Genomic DNA, 23,641 nt, shown 5'->3' with positions numbered 1-23,641 from the left:
TGTGTGTGTGTGTGTGTGTGTGTGTGTGTGTGTGTGTGTGTGAGAGAGAGAGAGAGAGAGAGAGAGAGAGAGAGAGAGAGAGAGAGAGAGAGAGAGAGAGAGTAAGAGTGTGTGTGTGTGTGTGTGTGTGTGTGTGTGTGTGTGTGTGTGTGTGTGTGTGTGTGTGTGTGTGTGTGTGTGTGTGTGTGTGTGTGTGTGTGTGTATGTGTGTGTGTAGAATGTTGCTCCTATTTTGATTTTGGAATTCACTCTTCAGTTGTCTAAATGCCGACCAAGGAAGAAGAGCAGCGTATCGCGAAAATCCGAGCTACTCGCAAGCAAAGCTGACAAATTCGCTAAAAGTTGCCAAATCAACCGTTACCAATGTAAAGTGTTTGGGGAACGTTTGTTGACAGCCAGGAAGTCTGGATCGGGGGAAAATCGAAAACCGGAAACCGCTGAGACGACAAAGAGAGTTGCCGGTAGTTTCAAGCGAAACTCTAACCTCTCTCTTCGAGATGCCGCAAATAAGCTGGGTGTATCGTCTACAACCGTGCATCGAGCCATAAAACGAGCCGGACTATCGACTTACAAGAAGAAGAAGGTAGTGACTCCAAATCGCGATGATAAACAAAATTCGACGGCCAAAGCGCGATCGCGGAGGCTGTACACGACGATGCTGACGAAGTTTGACTGCGTGGTAATGGACGACGAAACCTACGTCAAAGCCGACTACAAGCAGCTTCCGGGACAGGAGTTTTATACGGCGAAAGGAAGGGAAAAGGTAGCAGATATTTTCAAGCACATGAAACTGTCAAAGTTCGCGAAGAAATATCTGGCTTGGCAACACAGCAAAAAATAATGTAACGATGGACGATGTAATTTCTGGAGATGATGTAGTTTTAGTGATTTCTGTCGCAATAATACATCTAAACGATGTACACAATGCGAATACGTCGTGTAGTGTAATATCACAACTTTCTATGTGATATCGCATCAAGTAGTCAATGTTTTCCTCAGTTGACGTTCAAATTTTATTCATTTTAAAAAGTAAAAAACAGATTACGGACCTCAGCTGTATTTGTTTGGCTTGTAAGTACTACCAAAAACAAATAAAAATGTAAGCAAAGCAAAGGCTTGAAATATAATTCCATTATTTTTCATTTTTAGGAAATTTTGGCCACTTGCCTGAGCGGTATAAAAAGGCAAACAATGATTTCAAACAGCCGGATACATCAGGGCGATGTAATAATACGTAACATTTGCGACTCAAGTTATGTGCAGGTATTTGATGTAATATAACAATACTTTTTTTGCTGTGAAGTCATATGTATCTGTGGCTTGAAAAGCAGCATTTTCATAGCTTCCGGGACTGTCAACCAAGAAATTTACGTGAAAGAGTGTATGAATAAATGTCTGCTGCCTTTCCTGAAGAAACACGTTGTTCCGTACTGTTTTGGCCGGATTTAGCATCTTGCCATTACGGTAAAAAGGCCATGGAGTGGTACGCCGCCAACAACGTGCAGGTGGTTCCCAAGGACAAGAACCCTCCCAACACACCAGAGCTCCGCCCAATTGAGAAATACTGGGCTATTGTCAAGCGGAACCTAAAGAAGACCAAAAAAAACTGCTAAGGACGAGCAGCAGTTCAAGGCAAACTGGCTTTCTGCGGCAAAGAAGGTGGACAAGGTGGCTGTACAAAATCTGATGGCAGGGGTTTATAAGCGTAAGGCCCAGCAATTCGGATTAGGAAAAGCGGAAGCCTAACTGAATATTTTTCCTGAATTTTATACTAATTAAACTTAAAAAAGAAATTTAGTTTTATTTGTTAAATAAACGATTTCACCGATTTACACGCGTTTTCCCTTGACCAAATTTTGACCGTCTCGCCCTTTAGATAGAGGCTTATATTATTCTACAGTATTGTAGAAAATAATAATTCATTTAAATTTGTCGAAGACACCACTAATCTATCTCTTGAACTGAAAGTTTATGACAACTTGTTTCCATTGGGTGGTCCTGTAAAAATCAGTTTAATCTCGACATATTTTCATGATGATATTTTATCAAAATCATTTACTCAGCAACATTTTAGATAATTATAATGCGCATCTTTTGTTGAAAACGAATTACCAAAATTTGTTTTAGTTTGTTTAGTGCTTACATTTACATGTTCTGATAATTTTAGTACACAGGAGGGGCGTCAAAGAAAAGGGGAGTACCCATTCAGTATAAAATAATCGTATTTTACGATTAGTCAGTCGACCTGATATCAAATCAGCTTCCGAAGTTTGTTTATTATTTAAGCCTGGTTTGCACTTCTCGTGAATATGGACGTGAAAAAAAATCTTATTTCGTCAATAACTCAAAAACGCGACACAACCAGTGTGTATAACATGGTGAAATCAAGGAGGAATGGTTGAAAGATGAAAATCTAACTGGTCCTGTTGTTAAAAACCTCCTTAAACTGTTTTAATCCGATTTCACCGATTTTCACCGCGGAATTTACATCATGGCGAGGGAATCGGAATAAAAACAGTTCTATAAGGTTTTAAACAACAAGACCAAAACTCAACCTATCCCTAAATGCACTACAGATCAATCTTTTTAAAAAGACTTGATCACACTTGCGTATTTGTTTTGGCAGGAAATCTTAGTTTTGTATAGCATTTTAAGGGGAGTTCTTTAAAGGAATTCATATTAAAAAGTGTAAAAATTTGTAGTTATGTTAAAAAACGAAAAGCACGATTTTATACGAGTAACTGATTTATTCTGAGGCAGGTTTGAAGAAATATTGCAAAACAATCATTTGATACATAATTTCAACAAATTGTTGGAAATTTTTGGGAAATGGGCCTTCAACGTTTGCCGTATTGCCATGAAATAAGAATAGTTGTGGGACGACGATTTTTTCATCAATGATATACATGTTAATAGACATATACTATTCAATTCAGTGTGGTTTTACGAAATTGTTGATTTTTTTTTGTCTTTATTATAGTTCTCATTATAATTTCTTATCTAAAGCGTTGCTTGCAAACCAAACTGCTAATGAGATTTGTACTGCATGAAACCAGATAGAACTTACCCTGAAATTCTACTTCTATTCAAAGGCTGTACGGAACCTTTTATATTTTTTTTTGTAAAAAACAATTGCAGTAATTCATCACCTATTTTACCGATGGTTTCTCGTTTTGCTACAGACCTTTTCAAATCAAATTATTTTTTGTAGGTAGACAGGTACATTTTTATTCTGTAAAATACAATTTTAAAGACACATTTGATAGCAATGTTTTTGGAACAATATCGGAAGCAAATCTGTTTGTCCAAACTTAAAGCAATAAGCTATAAAAAAAACGAAACATTTTTCAGCGACTGGACTGCCGTTCCAAGCAAAACTGTCCCATGTGACTTTTGGTTCAGTTACACTTTTTTGCTGGAAATGGTCTCTTCTAGTGTCAACTTTCAAATGAAAACACAAACAAGTATACTTTGTTCTGAACTTACACGAAACTTTCATCAAGATGCGAAGAGCCTTGAGTGTTTTATTCAGAAAAAATTTCAAAAAACAGTTTTCGGTAGGCTCTACTTACAGGATCCATACTCAACTATACATTTTTATAAACAAAGAGGAATGCATTTTTTGGGAAAAAATAAACTATACGAGTTTTTAGAATGATAGAAAAATTGTAGCCGTGTAACAGTTTTTCGTAGAACTAGCATAGGTATGCGTATGCGTTCTGAAAAAAAAACTGTCGGTAAATTTTTAGTTTGAGAGAAAAGTTGGAAATGTAGCTGATATTTCAATACCCGTTTTTCTCGTTAGTGCGTTTTTTCACATAGAACAATCTTGCTTGGAACGGCACTGGATGTATTGAAATTTTCCATCAAACATAAAATCACTTAGAAATGATAGTTGACCAACGTTACTGTGAATCGCAATTCCTACCAAAAAAGTAAAAGATCGTAAAAAAGGTTATTTGAAGTCGGTTTAAATCGGATACGTTAAACAGTTCACCATGTTTGTAGATTCTGAATACGATTTCGCTCAATTTGTTCACCCGCGCGGGCTTCAAATGAGAAATAAGCTAAAGCCAGAAGTTTATAATATGTATGTATTTTTAGACTAGCCCATAACAAAAAAAATCCTTATATTCCACACGGCACCCCTCAGGTTGGTGCCTTATTAGGTGAACAAATGACTTTCTGAAGGTTGCAGGTCATTTGACAGAAGAACGAGCTGGCGCAAGACTAGAAATTTGTATGGAGATTTTCGGCAAAATGTATGAAAAATCGACATATTAGTGCGATTAATATCCCATACACCGTTGACGAAATATCAAAGAACTGCAAAAAAATCACACATTGAATTACGGATAACTCATCACAGTCAACTCGTATCGCGTCACAATCTTCCACAAACTTGTTTGTCATTGTTTGAACTACAATTCCTGAAATTCTGAACTTTCTAGCATACTGGAAACATATTTTAGAACACAAAAAGTGAAAGTTTGTCGATTTTTCATACATTTTGCCGAAAATTTCCATACAAATTTCAAGTCCTTATTGTGCCAGCTCGTGCTTCTGCCAAATGATCTGAAACTTTCAAAAAGTGATTTTTTTTTTCACGTAAATGTACCAACAATCTAGGGGGTGCCGCGTTGAAAAAAATGTTGTAAAAATCATCCCATACAAATTTGGGCCAGTCTTATGTATTATATTGCCTCCACTTAATTAGATAACTGCTGTTTTTGTAAGTTTTATACGATCATCCATATGGAACGTATAACAAAATTGTCGAGAATTATACCAACAAAAATATTTGCTGAGTTCCGGATTCCGGACTCTTCAATTGTTCTTAAAGTCCATAAGGAGCAATATTTAATTTAAAAAAAAAAACAAAGAAAACAATATTAACGGACAAATTTGTAGAGGTCACCCAAAAGCATACAACAAATTGACTTTCAAATATCGAAAGATGCTCTTTACACATGAGGTATTTAATTTATGATGCATTAATGAATAGTGTAAAGAAATATTTCAAAACAATTCAAAACCAATAGATGCGAATTTTCCTACATTTCCTTCGTATTGGGTAATTTTTCGAAAAATAAATCAATAAAAAGGCAAGAACGTGTGATTTACAAGCGGAATTAAATAGAGTATGTAACAAAATATAATTTGAAAAGATGTTGATTTGCTTGGGCAAACAACAAGAAATGTATTATAGTAAAAAAAAATTAACAGAGACGAACCAGCCAAAGGCTGAAAGTCTCTAAAATAAAGACAAAAAAATGAGAATCAAAAAATTTCATTGAAGAACCATTTTTTCAGATTTTTGCTTTATATTTAGATAAAATATTATGGATTTCAGTTTCAGACTTCTTTAAATTTTAAATAATTTATAAAAGTTACATAGGCAGATTCAATTCCAGTTTTATGATTTATATTTTCATAATACAGCTGTAAATTTCAGATTCAAAATTGTATATCTTTTTCTGGAATTTTGCATTTCAAATGCCGATTCAAGATTTCGAATTCAGATTCAGAATCTAGATTCAGTTTCCAGATTTAAGTTTACAGATTCAGAATCCAGTTACCAAAATGAAACTAAAGGTCTCAGATTTCAAATTCAGATTAAGGCTTCATATTTAGATAGAGGATTTTGGATTTCAAATTAAGATTTTCTTTATAAATTTATTCAGATTCAATCTTTTATGTCTCATTTTAGAATTTCGCATTTCAAATGCCGATTCAAGACTTGAAATTCAGATTTTAGATTCAGAATCTAGATTCAGTTTTCAGATTTAGGTTTACAGAATCCGGAATTTAGTTTCCAGATTAAGATTCCAGTTTTCAACATGACATTTTAGGCAGATTCAATTCCAGTTTTATGGTATATATTTCATAATACAGCTGTAAATTCCAGATTATTATTCTTATTCTTGGATTTTGCATTTCAAATGCCGATTCAAGATTTCGAATTCAGATTCAGAATCTAGATTCAGTTTTCAGATTTAAGTTTACAGGAATCCAGAGTTCAGTTTCCAGATTCAGATTCCAGTTTCCAAAATGAAATTTTAGATCTAAGATTTCGGATTTCAGGTTCAGATTAAGGATTTATAGGTTAGATTGCAGATTTTCGAATCATTTTTTTTTCTTCTTTTTTTTCAGGGATTTTAAAAAGAATTAAATTTTTGATTGAGATTCTAGAATCAGATTTTAGTTTTTTTTAAAGAAAAGTATTGATTTGAATTTCAGCTTCCCGGCATAGTTAACTGTTGCCGGGTCCCAGTATAGTGTCGCTCAGTTTAACACCTATAATTTCTTCTTATCTATCTATCCATTTATAGGTAATTTTCAATTCTTGCATTCCTTCTTCAATAATAAATTTCCACAGATCTGCTAAAAACAGAAATTTAAAAAACAATTTCAGCTTTGAGGATCAAATTTATGGTTTCAGAATCAGATTTGAATTTTTTCATCCAGATTTTAAGCTTGAAATTTTAGATTTCAGATTCAGATTTTAAATGTAGATTAAAAATTCCAGATTGAGAGTTTAGATTTGAAATTTCAGAATCATGTTTAGAATTCAGATTCCAGTTTTCAGGATTAAATTTCATATTCGAAATTCAATTTGATTCTGATTCTAGGATTTAGACTCAAATTTCAAAGTCAGACTTAAGATTTGAGATTATAATTTTGATTTCAGATTAAAATAATAGGTAGAGATTCCAAATTTTTATTTCCTATTCTGATTTTATATTGAGATTGCAGATTCCAGATTTTTGTTTCGGAAATCATATTCAGATGCCAAATTTTAGGTTCATATTTCTGATACAGATTTCAAATGTCCAATTCCAAATTAAACCAAAATCTGATTTCAAAATTCAGAAAAAGGTTTTAGAATTCCGAATTCAGATTTTCATTTAGATCTTGATTTTAAATTTTAGATTCCTTCGAAGATTTTTAAAGTTTTTATTTCAAAGTTAAAATAGCTTTCCATTTTTTAAACACGAGAAAATTCGGTAACTTTTACCAAAATTTCAGCAAAATGTTTTACTAACAATCCTAAGAGCCAAACAAAGGAACTTAAGTAATGGGAAACCAATTTCAACGCAAATATTGAACAGGTCTATGGATAAACAAAATTCAAAGCACCATGTGCAAACCAAACAAAAACAGAGAACATCCAGCAAAAACAGAGGAGCAATTTCGATAAGGTATACATACCCGACTATTGAGCGGAACGGTCTCGATCATCTCCTGCCCGGTGCAGAGGCGCTTGTTGTGCGGCCCATCCTGGCCACCGCCAGCGCCGTTTCCATTGAACGCCATGATCATTGGGAGGGCTGTTTTTATTTTGGATTTTCGGGGACACAAGATTTACGCACTCTTCTCTTGGCACTTCGCGTCGCGGATATATGGATACTACCCCGCGGATTTGTAGTATCGAGGAGGACGACCGACGACGACGATGGATAACCGGATTCGCGATAAAACACTGGATGCTCTCACTTGACGATTGGGGGAACCCTTTTCGGAATCTACGGGTGTTATGATGACCCCTGTGATTCTGAGATTTTCTTGATTGCTGCTAAAAATCTTCGCTTTGCTGCACTCGGGTTGTTTTCACTCTTGATTTTCGCTTTCTTGCAACTTTTTCTTCTTCTTGCTGATAGTATTCACTTTCCTCCTTCACATGCGTGAATCTTTATTTTTCTTGCGGTGTTTTCGCTATACTTCAGTATGCTCGCTTGTTTGCTGCTGTATATATTTTTGCTGCCCTCTTCTTTCGCTACTTGGGTTGTTTTTATGTTGATGGCTCTAAACTTGACTGACTTTTCTGCTCTCTACCATAAAGTGATGACAAAAATGATAATTTTACTAGTTAGCAGACACACGGAGATAATATTATGGTTTTTCTTTTTTCTCGGATCTGAGTACGGGAATCCAGCAAGCAGAAGATTGACTCCTCGATGGATGAAGGAGGAAACTTTGTAGAAACAATCGACCGTGGTGCTCTTTTGAGCCAGACACTCGCAATCACGACGGCGGCGGCTCTTTTTTGGTCGATCTTCTGAAGAATTTGCACCAGATTTTCACGCACGGTACGGTACGACAAACCAAGCACACACACTTTTCGTTTTGACAGCCAAAAAAGCTTGGGATAGCTAGAGTACCACACACCGGAAACTCAGCACAATTTATGCCTTCGATTCTGCTCTGCTACTTCGAGGGCACTCTTTTGTTGGCAAGGACGCACACCAGCCAGCAGCGGAAGTCTTTCGAGGAAGCAGAGTAGGCGAGGGACCGAGGAAATGGCTGTGCGTTTGGGTGGCGGAGGCCGTTGCTATGACAGCTTTGGGCACACTCTCCACGAAAATGTCGTACGCTTGCTCTGAAAGAGTCGCTTGCTATGATTGCTTCCTTTCACGAAAGTTTGTTTCTCACAATCGGAACAATTTTACCGGAATTTTCCCTGGTTTTCCCGATTAAAACACAAAACTTAACAATGTTCTCCTCCAACAAACAGACCGATAATTCTTACGCGGTCCCGATAAACCTTTACCAATATCGGGGTGCTACTCGAATGTGTAATCCTGGTCCAAAAATGTCTCCGCGAGAAGATTCGGAGAAAGAAAAAAACTATCGTCTCACACAGCCACCTTTGATAGGCAAGCAAATAAAAATAGCCCAACTAGTTTTTCCACCTTACAACTTACGATGAGGCCAAACCTTGATGGCTGCTCCAAGCAGGTTCCACAAACGATTTTCGATAACTTCTCAAACTCACTACCCGCGAGCTGCGGAGGATAACACTACTTCCGAATTTAGCGGTGGCTAGTAGCTTCTTGAAAAAAACTGCGCTGCTGATAACCACGATGCTTCAGAGTGCGGGTGGACACACACGAACTCGGGGGCAAGAAAGTTTGCTGAAAAACTTCTGACTCGTTCTCCGTCAAATCGGATACTGATCTGAAAATCTCGCGAGCAGGACCGCCGTCGCTTGCTTCGATTTGATTTGAAGAAAAAAAAACCTCTGCCCAAAAGTAGTGAGTTCTTTTGAGTTGCCCGCCGGAGAGGCCACTCGCGCATTTGCTATGGTTGTCTCTTTTGCGCTAGTCAGGCGTTATGGGCTTTGTTGTATTCTCCTTTTCACCTGGCGGAGTTGCGCAAGTCCGCTCTCTGGTAAAAACTTTTCAAACTTTTGACCATGCTTGCTCTTTTCTCAATATTTGCGAAAGCTACTCTCTCTCTTGTTTTGATATCAGTTCTTTTTGTTCTTGAGAGAGATTGTTGTGAAGATAAAGGAAAAGAGTTTGTTTAATCCATTGATAGTTTTGTTTAATTTCAGTTTATTTTCAATCCCATTTAAAACTGAAAACGAAAATTTTAACCCAAAACAAAAATTTGGTTCCTTCTTATTGCTATAAATTTTCAATGTTTGTTTTATCAATTTTTTTTCAGGCAGAAAGAAAGGACAATCTTTTACGATCAACCATCTTCGTACACATACCAGTAAACATGAGTGGGTGGAGGGAGCTCGGGAGAGACGCTTTTTTGCGTTGCACAAAAGCACCGCGCATGCATGCGTGAGGGGAAAATGAGTGACTGACAGCTATTTTTGTGTACGAATGGAGGCACAAATGAGAAAATGTCAAAAATGTCACGCTCGAATTCCGAAAGGAAAGGACAAAAAGGAATATATTTAAACGGTCTGTTCACTGTTCAGTATCCAGATAATTCTAAATTTCTTTTATTTGTACAGACAAATTTCGATCATTAGAATTTTTCAACCTCGTGCACATTGAAATAAGGCTTTTAAAAGCTTTGCTATTGCATACACACCCCCTCGATTTTGGCACGTGTTAAAATGGATGTTCCCATATTATAAATGAAATTAACAATTCTCTCGATGATAGTGATCATTAATTCTAGAAAGTCAAAATTAAAGTTTTCATAGCCCTAGACATTATCTCAAAACCACAAAACGACTTTGAAAGATAAAATAGGAAAAATAAAAAATAACAAGAAAACAAGTTAAAAGTAAAAATACTAGAGAAATCAAGATTAAGATGAAAAAAGGAAAGACAACGAAAAAGAAAACGAAAAAAAAAAACAAAATAAATAAAAATATTATATTAAAAAAACAAGATAAACTGATGAGCAAAAGGAGAAAACAAGGGCCAAAACAAAGTAGGATAAACCAGATAAAACAACACAAAATAAGATGAAATCAGATAAAGCAAGATCAAATAAAATAATTAAAGAAACTTCAAGTTGAAACAAAATAAAACAAGAATCAACAAAATATGACAAATGAAAACAAGATTAAACTTTAGAACAATTCTAGAGTTTGTTTTGATTAGGTCGTATGAACCAACATAAGCCAAATTGAGTTATTTACTGCAAACGATTCAAAAACATGTATTCTACGTTAGGTAGAATTTTGGTTTCATTTTATCAATTAATAAATTTTAGAACATGAATTAAAATTAAGACGTATGACGACTTTCTCATTTTCGAGTGCAATTTGGTTTTAACGACTATTTGCATCGCGCTAATTTGCCGTGCATGCAAAAAGTCGCAAAACAACAGTTCAGCGAAGTGGTTGAAGCGTCCTTTTGCATTTTTTCCGGAAATTGCTTCAGAAAGACTACAAAAGTGAAAATATTAATCAGAAGTGGTAAGAAAAGATAGTTTTTGCTATTTTGGTACAAAAGAGGGCTTCAATATGTAACTTGGTAAGTTCAATTAATGTTAATATTTATGCTGCACCAAATCGGAAAATATCAATCTCATATTTTACAGAGGCATCCATAACAAAACAACTAGAGGCTATTTGGAAACGTTTCCGCATTCCTGGAACGTTCATGATTTCGAACAGCAAGCCACCAATGGTCAGTGGACTACGAACATTCCGTATGGACACTTCCTCGCAGCACCGATTCCGGTAATCACAGAACGGGTACTTTCAGGTAACATCTCTGCATACTATTAAGTTAAACATCAGTTTTCCATTAATTTCGATGGAAATTACAAATATTGAGAAACATCCAATCAAGTTAAAATGAAATTAATGTTAGTCTGCATAACGACGTTAGCGCCAAGTAGATAATGCAAAATGTCGTAAGTGCATTTTCACTGAATATAACTAAACGAATGGCCATATCGAATACATTAGCATGTTCTTCAACTATTTTCACATCTAATATAAGTTTTCCAGGCAGCTCTAAGCCTTATTCAAAATACTAGAATAAAATATGTGTTCAAAATTTTCAACAGCGATTTTCCCGGAACACGCAATGTGGCTCATACGACCTAATCAAAACAAACTCTAGAATTAAATTCCTATAGTCAGGCAAAAAGAATGGCCGGGAAACTTATAGTGTTTGTATGTAAGGCCGTTCACATACCACGTTGACAACTTAGGTGAGGGTATGTATGGAAATGTCCATGCTTGCCCACGGAGAGAGAGAAGGGGGGGGGGGGGGGGGGGGGGTAAGAGTTTGGTTCATGTCCACGTGGACATTTTCTTCCAAAATATTTTCTAAGGTTGAACAAATATTAAGATGTTTAAATAAAAATCTTTATATTGCAAAGCTTTCCAGTTTAAGCTTAAACAATGAGTAGCCACTTGAAAACAAGTAATAAATATGATAAATTTAAAAAAAAATCAAATTATGTTACCTATATCAAGAAATGTTTATCAGTCTTATTTTTTTCCAAAATCAGCTATTTCAATAACTAAAAAGTAGTGTTTTCTAACTGAACTTGACATCTGTCCGAGTGGATATCCGGGGCTACGGGTTTGTCAAATGTTCGTGCTTGTCCACGGAGGGAGAGGAGGGGATCAAAAATGTTATTTTTCTGTCCACGTGGTGTCTGAATGGCCCCTTACAGTAATTGTATTTATAAAAATTTGGATTAATCGGCATGTTGAAAACAGACAAGACAACCAGACAAGAAAACCGGTAACAAATACTTAAAAGAACAAGATATCACAATTTGAAACAAGATACTAGAAATACAAGCAGTTTTTCTGGCATTCTACATTCCAGATATCATTTTATGAGGCGGGAAGAATAAGAAAAAAATGAAGAAAAACAACGAGATAATCCACAACCAACATAATAAACAGAGATAAAACAAGAAACAATAAAATGAAACAAGAAACAACCAGTTGACAAGATTAAATTAAACAAAAAAATGAACATGAGTTTGTTTAATTTTAACATTTTTCAGTGAATGATAAAGGCAACAGAAGTACGATTCAATTGTTGAAGTAAATTTAAGAAGGAAATTTAAAACAGGAATATTGAATTAATCTTCAATTCAAATTATTTAAAAACCGGAAAAAATATTTAATAACAACAAAATGTTCGGGCATAGGAGGCCAGAATTATACAAACGTGTTTGAAAACCTATAATTAATTATCAATTATCAAAATCGATTCATTAGTTTTAATTCAAAAGCTTTAGTATATATGGAAGGAATTAAAGACAGTTTCTCTTTTTGGGATTGAGTTTCTGCCTTTAACCCTCATCCGCATTAGGGTGTCATTTTGACACCATTGCAAGTTTGAAGGCTTGTAACTTTTTTCAGAAGCTTCAAAATACAAAAATTTCTTCGGGGACCCTAAATGAATTCAAAAGTTCTTCAATATTGCATCTTTACTTTTTTTATGGACGAACCCTGGAAGCCTGGACAAAAAAACTCCCTTTTCCGACTTTTGGTGTCATTTTGACACCACAACAGTAAAATCTATTTAAGTCGTTTGAATTATTATGAACTTCATATAAAACTTATATCAATAGAAACCTTGTAATGTCAGTAAAATATGTTTAGAACATTATATACAGCTAAAGTTACAAGTTTTCTCGTTATTCAGCATGAAAGAAAAAAAATCTGAAAAAACATGCCTCACGAAAACTGCTGTAGTTTATATGTTACACGTCCAAAAAAATATTTGTCTTATGCATATGAAAGCTGAAGTTAATGCCTACATCATGAAGACAAGAAATATTTTTTTTAATTTTTTTTAATGAAATGGTCACAAAAAGTTCAAAAAAGTGGTCTAAAAAACCTACTTTTCATTCGATTGCTAGTAAATACTGTTTGAGCGATGGTAGAGTTTTGAAAAAAATATGACTACAAAATGCATTAAAATTCCAACATTTTGCTGTCTTTAGATTTCCGATGCAACAAAAATTGAATTTACTGGAATTTTTCAAAGTTCACTACTTTGCGCGATTTTTTTACAAATTGAAATTTTATCTCTTTTTGTGGTCCACCGTCAGGTTGTACCCGGATTATTAGTGCTTTTACGTTGTTTGGACCAACCAAGAGTATATTCATTGGAAAGCACATTTAATCTTCATTCTAGTGAGGTGCTGCAATTTACGCTGTGAGATTTCACAAAAATATGAAAATTATAAACGTAAAATCATTCCTGAATTTCTAGAACTACAAGCAGCCGTCCAGCAAAACGTGTTTGTTTGCTCTCCGAGTAGGTACGGTGGGTGGTGATTCGGGCAAAGAGCGAAGCCGACAAACGAAATAATGATGCGTGTCGTACATTTCTTGGTTGAAAATATTCTATTGAGAGTAGTTTGCATTTGCTATTCACGACACGCATCATTATTTCGTCTTTCGGCTTCGCTCTCTGCCCGAATCACCACCCACCGTACCTACTCGGAGAGCAAACAAACACGTTTTGCTGGACGGCTGCTTGTAGTTCTAGAAATTCAGGAATGATTTTACGTTTATAATTTTAATATTTTTGTGAAATCTCACAGCGTGAATTGTAGCATCTCACTAGAATGTGGATTAAATGTGCTTTCCAATGAATATACTCTTGGTTGGTCCAAACAAAGTAAAAGCACTGATAATCCGGGTACAACCTGACGGTGGACCACAAAAACAGATGAAATTTCAATTTGTAAAAAAATCGCGCAAAGTAGTGAACTTTGAAAAATTCCAGTAAGTTCAATTTTTGTTGCATAAAAAATCTAAAGACAGCAAAATGTTGGAATTTTAATAGGTTTTGTAGTCATATTTTTTTCAAAACTCTACCATCGCTCAAACAGTATTTACTAGCAATCAAATGAAAAGTAGGTTTTTGAGACCACTTTTTTTAACCTTTTGTGACCATTTCATTAAAAAAAAATGTTAAAAAATATGGGGCATGAGGCAAATATTTTTTTGGACGTGTAATATATGAATTACAGCAGTTTTCGTGAGGCATGTTTTTTCGGATTTTTTTTCTTTCATGCTGAATAACGAGATAACTAGTAACTTTAGCTATATATAATGTTCTAAACATATTTTACTGACATTACAAGGTTTCTATTGATATAAGTTATGTTTAGATCGGTTGAACACGCCAAAAGTTATAACGATTTGAGCTTGTGGTGTCAAATTGACACCACAAGTGCTGATTAGGGTAATGAAATCTAATGCGGATGAGGGTTAAACAAGAGGTCATTGAATGTGTTCCAGCTACATCTTAACTTGCTGGAGGTGATTCGAAAACGAGTATTGCCGTGAAGCGTTTTGCGCGAGTATGGTCTCCGATCACGTGTATAGTCCTAGTTATAGATACGGTTGGGAATTATGACCAGAGGCTTCAGGTGGACTTTATCGCGTAGGGGTACACATAGTATCAAGAGTCAACCAATTGCTTCCATGGCCAGAGTAGTATACTGGGAGGACGTGGTAGCTCGCCGTGCCTAAAGGGACAGACAAAGCCAGACTGAAGAAGAGGACAGGAGACCGGTTTTGCGCAGTCACCCTTGACGTGAAGAACGCCTTCAACAGCGTCAGTTGGGCAGCGATTGCGTCGTCGCTCATTCATATGAGGATTCCGGCAAACATCTGTACGATGGTGGAATGTTATCTCCGTAACCGCCAACTACAGTTTATGATCAGCGAGGGAATGGAAACAGTGAGTGTCTCGGCAGGGGTTCCACAAGGATCGATACTCGTATCGAGGATCGTAGGATCGATACGGTACTGTGGAACATTGTCTAGACTTGTGGGATTCGCTGAAGATGTGGTTCTCCTGGCATCGGGCCCATCAATCTTAGAGGTCCAGCTACTCGCCACAGAAGCTATCAAGAATGTGGAAAGTTGGATGGCTCCAAGAGCTTGCGTCTGGCTCACCACCAGACCGAGATAGTGCTGATCACCAACCTGATTTTAGCAGAATCAGGGACGATTGAAGCTGGACCGTGCGCAATCGAATCCTAGCTGCAGCAGAAGGAGGGTCCTGGCGAGTGTGATCTCGTCCATTTTGCGGTACGGAGCGGCAGCCTTGAGCAGGTGGTGTAACCTGCAAAAGCTCTGCAGTGTTTTTTTTTTTTTTTAGTTGGTAACCACAGGTGGTAAATCCCGGTTTACGGATTGTATTCCAAGGCACGGCGAGCCACCGCGTCCCCCCAGTTTGCTACTCTGGGTCCATGGGTACAATGGGCAGACTCATGATATACTCCGTGTATACCCCCTACTCCCTAAACTCCACCTGGGGCCGCAGACCTGGTTCCCACCTCGAACTGTTTAGTACACTATGCTTCAATAGTGGGAGATCTATTCGCGCTAAAGCGCTCAAAGGCAATACTCATTAACGAGACCACTTTCAGCAAAACCTCTCATCCTTACGACTCAACGCCTGAACTCTCCTCTGCAGTGTGCAGCGGCTGATGAACCTGCGAGTAATCAGCGCATACCGGACGGTGTCCTCGGTAGCTGCTGATGTTGTGGCGGGGGTCATGCCCATCTCGGCCTTGCTAGAGGAAGATATCTTCTGCTACGAGAACAGGCACATGCCCGATGTGCGGAGACATGCCAGAGAGGCCTCGATGTCCAACTGGCAGCACCAGTGGGACAGCTCAGAACGTGGCCGGTGGACGCATCGCTTGATCCCTAACGTCGGATCCTGGATGGACCGGAGACATGGAGAGGTGGATTTCTGCATGACACAGTTCTTGACAGGTCACGGAAGCTTCATGCAGTACCACCATCGGTTTGGACACGTGGCCTCGCTATTCTACCCAAGCTGCGGTGACACAGTAGACACCAGAGCACGTAGTGTTCAACTGTCCGAGGTTCGAAGGGGTACGCGCTAACATGCTTGCCGCCTGAGGACCAGACACGACAGCCGACAACATCGTGCGGAGGATGTGTGAGAATGCCAATACTTGGCGCGTGATCTGCGATGGGTTCACCCGGATCACGACTGCCCTGTAGAGGAGCAGCAGGAACCAGCACCAGTCCGCGACCGGTGTAGGGTGACTCCTTCATCGGGGAGCATCTAAGTAGTGTGCATCCGATCCTGGCAGTAATGCATACAAAGATAAGACTCTACCTTCTGCGTATGTGCTGGAGTTTTGACTTGAAATTGAGTTAGCCGATGAGCGCTTAAGCGCGGACTTGGTCTCCCATCTCGGGTACAGCCTTCGATGCAGGTCCGGATGTGAATTATGACCAGAGGCCCCAGGTGGACTTTATGGCGTAGGGGTACTTAGTATCATGAGCCGTCCAATTGCACCCATGGACCCAAAGTAGCATACTGGGGGGACTCGGTCGCTCGCCGTGCCTTGGAATGCAATCCGTAAAAAGCATTTACCACCTGGGTGATCAACTAAAAAAAAGCTCGCCGCGCCTCAGAATGCAATCTGTAAATAAGATTTACCACCTAGATGATCAACTAATAAAAAAGCTTCATTATCTGAGAAGCACACACGCGGCAAAATAAGTTTTTGAGAGCCAGCTTTTTGCCAGCAATCTTTGATTATTGCAATATCACCCAAAGTCACATCAAGAGGGGAGGTCGTACCGTTTCCTGTATAAACCCTAGAGTTATTCCCGTCTTTACATAGGGTGGGCGATAACACATGTTATGATAATAAGCGAATCAAATATTGCACATTACCTTGAGTATCACTGATTGATTGGACAGACCGAAGTCAGCTGAACTTGAGGTTTGAATCCAATTCTAACGGGTTTCGAGACTGATGATTGACCGCGATGTCGGTCAAATTTTTCCTATGTTCGAAATTCACCGACTTTTCTATATAATTTCTTTTCATATTTTATTGTATGTGTACTTTACTTTTAAACCTGTTAAGCTTGTGACGTAATAATTGTCCCAAAAAGAACAATGCTCTTCTAAAAGCTATCTAGAAAAACGGTTTTTAACGAACTGGTAAAAGCTCAACGGTTGAAACTTGAATGATTTTGAAATTTCACGTTACGTTTCTCTGACTTTTTGCGCTGAAAATCGATTGCTTTGTTAAAATCACAACTTCACACGAGCTATCCGAAAAGTTATTCATGTTCTGTTTTTCTTTTATAGTAATAGTGTTTTCGTTTATTGGCAGTGGCAACCTAGTTACCCACCAGTTTTGCCCTAACTACTGTTATTATGTTCGTTTATTAATTCAAAAGTCCACTAGTTTTGCCCTCAAGCAGGCGGTTGCACCCCGTAAAAGTTGTCAGTGTTGGGGGTAAGCATAAGGATGAGTATAGCAACCATATATTTGCATCGTCCCGGGTAACGATTCTGTTTGTTTATTCAGAAAAAGTTTTGCCCCGCGCTTGTGGAGAAAAACGAAAACGGCATAAATCTGACTCCAACTGTGTTCTTTTTTCAACAGTCGAGCTATCGAAAAATTTAATTTGTTTAAGAAGAAAGCAAAGTTTTCTTAAACCCGTTATTCAAAAATCAGACGTAACATGCATTGAACGTGACTTGATTGTAATATTTTAAGCATGCAGCGCCATCTGCTAGGGAATAGTTGAATGACTGGCAGTAGTGACCGTATTGCCAGCTTCCATATTTACTTAACTAAATAAAAACTAAAATTTAAACGCTTTTAAGTTAAAGTTTAACAACTCGTTTGGAGTATGCAAAATAAGGTGAATTTAAACTAATCTTCATAGGATGGCTATGAAATTTGGGGTGAAGTTCTTTGTATTCCGTAAATACATAAGAGCAAAAATGCTAGCTTACTTCCGAGATAATATGAATAATGTCAAAAATAATTGTTCTAGTATATCTGATAATGTGCTAATGCAAGAGGATCAACTCGTATCTTTTATTCCTTACATAAAAATAGTTTTACGCAGTAAAAAATAAGTCTGTGATATCTACTTTTAAGTAAAACACTTGCTTACAGTCATTTTTATTAGTATTGTATTGTTTTAATTTAAATTATTCATAACTGTAATACGATTGTTCGTTTTTCTATTTCAATATTTAATCATTTGTTTCCTGATGATGACCTCGAACGCACACACATAAGAAATTGGAAATCGAGAATAATTGGAAACCGACAATAGAGACGACAACGGCGCGACTTACCTTCGCAAGAATCCCTTCTTCGACCCCTCCGAAACCACCACTTTGAAGCATCAAAATGTTGCCCCAACATTCTTTGGAAGTTCGTGGAGCCATACCGGGCTACAGGATGTTGTTGGATTATGCGGCTGCTGCCATCCTGATTGTCGCTTCAGGTTCCCAATTTCCTTTCAATAATACCTGATCGAACGCGAAGAAGGACATTCCATCCAACCACCCAAGACAACAAAGAAATCGAAAGAGATGCGTTTTTTGTTGGTTTGGCTGACTCTTGACTGACACATGCTTTTCCAATCCATTACAGCTGAATTGTCCATTTTTTTAATCCTTAGTTAGATGTTTTTATTTTTCTTTTCTTAAAGTTTTTTCCAGTAGTATTTAAATGTTTTTGCTTATTTTTCACCTTCAGTTGATGTTATTGTTGTTCAAAGTTTTTGCTCTGTACTAATGCTTCGCTTATTGATGTTGCTGTTGTTTTCTTGGAGTGTTTCATTGTTGTGTTCGTGTGTTTGTTGTTGTTGTTGTATGAATGAGTTTTGTTGGTTGTTTTTTTTTTTCTGGTGTGCGTAATCTTAAGTAAGGATAATCTTATTGACGATCTGTGGCGCGCAGCTTCTCTTCGACAGCTTCCCGGGATGCTTCAGAGAGATCGGTAGCCTGAATGTACTTCTGAACGCCGACCAGCGACTTCTTCAGGGCGTCAAAGGAGCTGGAGTACAACATCTTCTTCTTGACCTGTGGATGGAAAAATAATATGGGTAGAACTGTGATTAGTGAATCGAATGAAAGAGATCAAAACAACCCGACGCTTACAACATCTTTTAGGTAGTTGAGAAATTTGTGTAAAAAGTGAAAATTACTCAAATCGTATTACGATCAGAATCCGTGGTTCAAAGAAAATTACGGAAGAAACTACACAGATAAGATTATATATTCAACCTAGATCTCGCAGAAAATGTCACGTACGTGGTAGAATCGTTCAATCGATGCGGAGTATCTGAGTAATGCCGTTTCCAAAGAGTGAAACTCCTGAGAAAGACATGAAACAGGACTTCTCCTCAATGGAAATCGTCAGAAAGGGTTCGACACGGTACCCTGGAATACTCCTGGAGTTGAGCGCCTCTCGTCGCCGGGCGAGTCAGTTGAATCAGTGTAAGATGTCGCCTTCATCGAGAATCACCCGACTGGTGGCGTCCCAGGCGTGTAGGCGCAAGATCGAGATAAGCGTCAACCGTACAGCATAGTGGAATCACCACGAAGAGAGGTCGAACTTTGACATGTTTAAGGAGAGGTCAGCTATTAAGTCGCTAGGAAAACTTGTCTTGGACAAGATTTTGTAGAAAATATCCGCTTTTGAATGTGAGGTTCTCAATATTGACCAGAAGGGGCCGTAGGTGAACCATAGTTGATAGCAAGCTCAAGCTCAATACTCGTCTTTGAATATTACCATAGAGCGCAATGGCGCGACTTCCTACCGTTAAAGGATAGCTTAACCGCAGTTCAGGGCTAGACACATGCTGTTTAGCGAGGAAGGATTATACGTAAGTATACCGTAAATTGTCCCATTGTACCTATGGATCCAGAACTACAACGAAATGGAGAGTTACAATTCATAAAAAGAATTAACTACGTGGACTAGATTTACCCATAGCCATCATACAAAAGGTGCTAGGGAAGGTGTTCCAGGAGCATACTGCATTGAAGATTTGTCGAACTAAATAATCTTAGAATGCATGTGAGCACATACTTAGACAGAAACTGCGGTGAATCCGTGCACCCATGGTGGATATCCAACATACAAAACCAGAGACGGTGGTCTAGTACGAGTGCTATCAGGTGTCATTGAATTTGATCACCTTCTACCTAATACGGGTGCAAGAGAGCCGCTCTTACGTAGATGCAGCAGAGGAAGAATACTGTCCAACGTCTAGTCGTCTATCATTTTTTTTCTTGTAGACGAGAGCTCACTGCGACCAGTAGTTGATCTATTGTGGTAATTACCCCGCATTACTATTACGTGCTATCAGGCTCACCTGCACTATGGGTTGAAGTGACAGTTTATTGCTGCCTAAGTATTTTATCCCAATCGGGTATGATATCAAAGATCTATGATGTAACCTTCTTAGGGCTAATATGCAACCATGTATCTGGTCAAGAGACCTGTGTAAGTACTTAACACCTGCTTACTTAAGTTCAACACGTTTTTGGAGAATCGTGCACTGGGTTCAATGAATCTTTTCGCCTGAGCTACTCCCTCTGCTGTTCTCCGTTTGGAAACAATAGTGATGCTTTCCCAGTTTTTGAGTTCCATATTCAAAGCCCTCCTCGATACCTCGCAGAAAGGTGCAGGTCCAATTAACAGGCCCTGAGATCCTTCTTTAGCTAGCTGGTCTGCTTCTTTGTTCCCTAAGATACCGCAGTGGCCTGGCACCCAGAATAAAACTACTCTGTTCCTTATGGCCAGGTTTTTTAGTGCAACAATACACTTCCATACTAGCTTGGAATAACATGTTAACTCGAAGAGCGGCCTGGCTGTCAGAAAACATGTAGATACTAGTGTAACTGTATCCTCTTTTCAAACAGGCTAAAGTGCATTCTACAATTGTTTGAACTTTTGCTTGGAATACTGTTTCCCGAAGGATTTGAGATCCTGAGTTTAGGTCCCAGTTCTATTATCCATTTTCGACCCATCAGTTAATAATTTTATCGATCCGGGAGGAACCGCAGGCTCACCTGACTCCCATACGCCCCTATCGTCGATAGTTACATTGTGTGGAGAAGAGGTCAGGCCTCGAAACTCCAGGCAGAGGTTTGTGCGGTCAACCCCGAGTCTTTATGATAAGGGGTCGGGTCTCGAGTCGTGAGAGGAGGGATCAGGCCCCTTATCAACAAGAGGAGGATAGAAGTGTTCACCTTGAGTCATTATGAGGAGAGGTCAGGTCTCAAGTAGACAGAGGAGAGATCGGGGCTTGAATTGTGCAGAGGAGAGGTCAACGTCGAGTCGATGTGAGAAGGGGTCGGATCTCGAGTCGTTAGAGGAGAGATCGGGCACCAAGTAGCGAAGAGGAGAGGTTTGTGTGAGAATCTCGAATCATTGCGAGGAGATGTCGGCTCTCAAGTCGGTAGAGCAGAGTTCAGGCGTCGAGTCGTAAAGATGAGAGGTTTTGCTGAAAGTGGTCTCGTTAATGAGTATTGCCTTGGAGCTCCCAATATTGAAGTATAGTGTGCTAAACAGTTCGAGGTGGGAACCAGGTCTGCGGCCCCAGGTGGAGTTCAGGGAGTAAGGGATTTACACGGAGTATATTATGAGTCTTCCCATTGTACCCATGGACCCAGAGTAGCAAACTGGGGGGGCGCGGTGGCTCGCCGTGCCTTGAAATACAATCCGTATACCGGGATTTACCACCTGTGGTTGGTCCTGTAAGTTCCCCCTCATAGAGTTTTGTTTGTTGAGTCTCCAGGGCACTACCAACTGTGTCTAACAGTCTAACTCAATGAAATGATGTAGTGGCAGAATATCTAGTAGTGGTTTTAGAGCCTCCTTTGATGTGCTTCGCCTGGCGCCAGTTATAGTTAGTTTCCTATTCTTTGAAGCTTCTCTAGTTTCTTCCGGGCCTTAGCTTGCACAGTTTTGGTCCAAAATACTAAAGAGGCATAAGAGATTTTGGGTCTTAAATATTATAGCCATTTTTCCCCTGCTCGTTGAGGCAGACCCACAGAGATGCTGTAGCCTTGGGTATTATTACATGGTCCAACTGTGGATTCCATGATAGTTTTGAGTCTAATTCCTAAATATTTCACTTGTGATTCGAAATGTACCACTTCCCCTATCTAGTGTTAGAGGTTTCAGTTCAGTTTTTCGTCTCAAGGTGAATGCTATCACAGTAGTTTTGGAAGGGTTTATGTTCAGTCCCTCTTCCCTGCGCCAGAACAGTGCGTAGTTTAGTGCAGATTTTATTCTATTTGACAACACGTTCTCATATTTTCCCCGAACTGTTATACCTACGTTGTCTGCAAAGCCAATAACTTCGAATCCCATAGATACAAGTTTGTTTAGGAGGTCGTCCACGATCAATGACCACAACAACGGTGAAAGAACCCCACCTTGGGAACGTCCCTTCGTTGGAGTGGCACTGAACGTAAGTCCTTCCAAGCTCGCATAAATGGATCTATTTATTAGCATGGCACTAGTCCCAGTCAACAATTGCTGTGAGGCACCCTTGTCTTTTCATATCTGATTCAATTGAGTTATGAGATGCGTTGTCGAATGCACCTTCAATGTCTAGCAAGGAAGCAAGTGCTATTTCTTTTGCCTCAATGGTCTTTTCTAGTTTTTGTGTTAAGGTATGTAAAGGCCGTAACCGTTGACATCCCTTTTTTGTCTAACGGGTAAAAAAACACCATTTTCACGAATTTTTTTTAGAGCTATCGTTCAAACTAATGTATTCAAATTTTTCGCATTATACAAAGCATTGTTAAAAGAACATTTAGTATTTTTTTCGTAGAAAAATATTTGAAAATGAGCCGGTGACGGAGCACTTTCGAGGATGCCTTTTAGAAAACAGGATTTGCGATGGACACTGTATCTCAACACAGAATCATCTGACGTCAAAAAATCAGAGCAAAATATTTTTAATAGATGTTTTTCTCGACCTCAACGATTTTATTTAACTTAAAAAAAAATTATGAAATTTTTGTGACTGTTGAAGTAAAAACTACGATTTTTCACGAAAAAATCCGCCATTTTTTATCTGTGAAATCTCCCCAAAGTAAAAAAAAAAAGAAAATCGTTGGGAGTTGGTATTTTATATGTAGAAAATATGTTCCGAATTTGAAAAGAATCGGTGAAGTAGTTTTCAAATGACGATGTCCACCGACTTTAAAAATGTGCTTTCGAGAAAAACGCGTTTGAAGTTCCTGCTCTAGAATTCTTGCATATTAGATAAGAGGAGATAAAGACCTATAATTTCTACAGTTTTGCTTCGATTGACTTGAAAATTTGACACAACATTCTTGAAATGTTTTACAATAAGAAAATAAAAAAAATAAAAAAAAATCGATTTTTTTAAAGTGTTAGACCTTACTCCCCCCTTAAGCTAAGATACTGAGATTTAATGTACTCGCCAAGTATCTTCTCCATTATCGATAGAATAATGGTTGTAGCACTGATAGGTCTGAATGCCTTACGTTGAGTTTTATTTTCTTTTCCCTGGTTTTGGGATGAAGATCACGCGCACCTTTTATCACTGTGTGGGAATATGACAAAGTGTCATACTGGCGACGAACATCTCTACCAA

At 38.2% G+C, this 23,641-nt stretch overlaps 2 protein-coding genes across 9 annotated transcripts in view; both read right to left on the bottom strand.

Moving 5' to 3' along the window:
- Positions 1-8,939, bottom strand: part of LOC129744574 (heterogeneous nuclear ribonucleoprotein L) — a 528,701-nt gene extending 519,762 nt beyond the window's left edge. For 3 of the 8 annotated variants that reach the window (XM_055737161.1, XM_055737168.1, XM_055737169.1), the window contains exons 1-2: positions 8,706-8,939; positions 7,213-7,832 (exon numbers count right to left, since the gene is read on the bottom strand). In XM_055737161.1, the coding sequence (XP_055593136.1) occupies positions 7,213-7,323 (111 nt within the window). In that variant the 5' untranslated portion in view covers positions 7,324-7,832; positions 8,706-8,939. Of the gene's footprint in view, positions 1-7,212; positions 7,848-8,551; positions 8,569-8,693 lie in introns of those variants that run through there. The other 5 variants (XM_055737162.1, XM_055737163.1, XM_055737164.1 and 2 more) reach the window with 5 other exon arrangements.
- A 9,217-nt stretch (positions 8,940-18,156) lies between these two features.
- LOC129744578 (cofilin/actin-depolymerizing factor homolog) overlaps positions 18,157-23,641 on the bottom strand; it is a 43,506-nt gene continuing 38,021 nt past the window's right edge. The window contains exon 5 of the mRNA XM_055737182.1: positions 18,157-19,079. Within this exon, the coding sequence (XP_055593157.1) occupies positions 18,933-19,079 (147 nt within the window). The 3' untranslated portion in view covers positions 18,157-18,932. The remainder of the gene's footprint in view (positions 19,080-23,641) is intronic.

Source organism: Uranotaenia lowii, chromosome 2, assembly GCF_029784155.1.
Source record: "Uranotaenia lowii strain MFRU-FL chromosome 2, ASM2978415v1, whole genome shotgun sequence".
Lineage (NCBI taxonomy): Eukaryota > Metazoa > Arthropoda > Insecta > Diptera > Culicidae > Uranotaenia > Uranotaenia lowii.
Note: the sequence above shows the minus strand (reverse complement) of the source record. Positions and strands in the feature narration are given on the sequence as shown.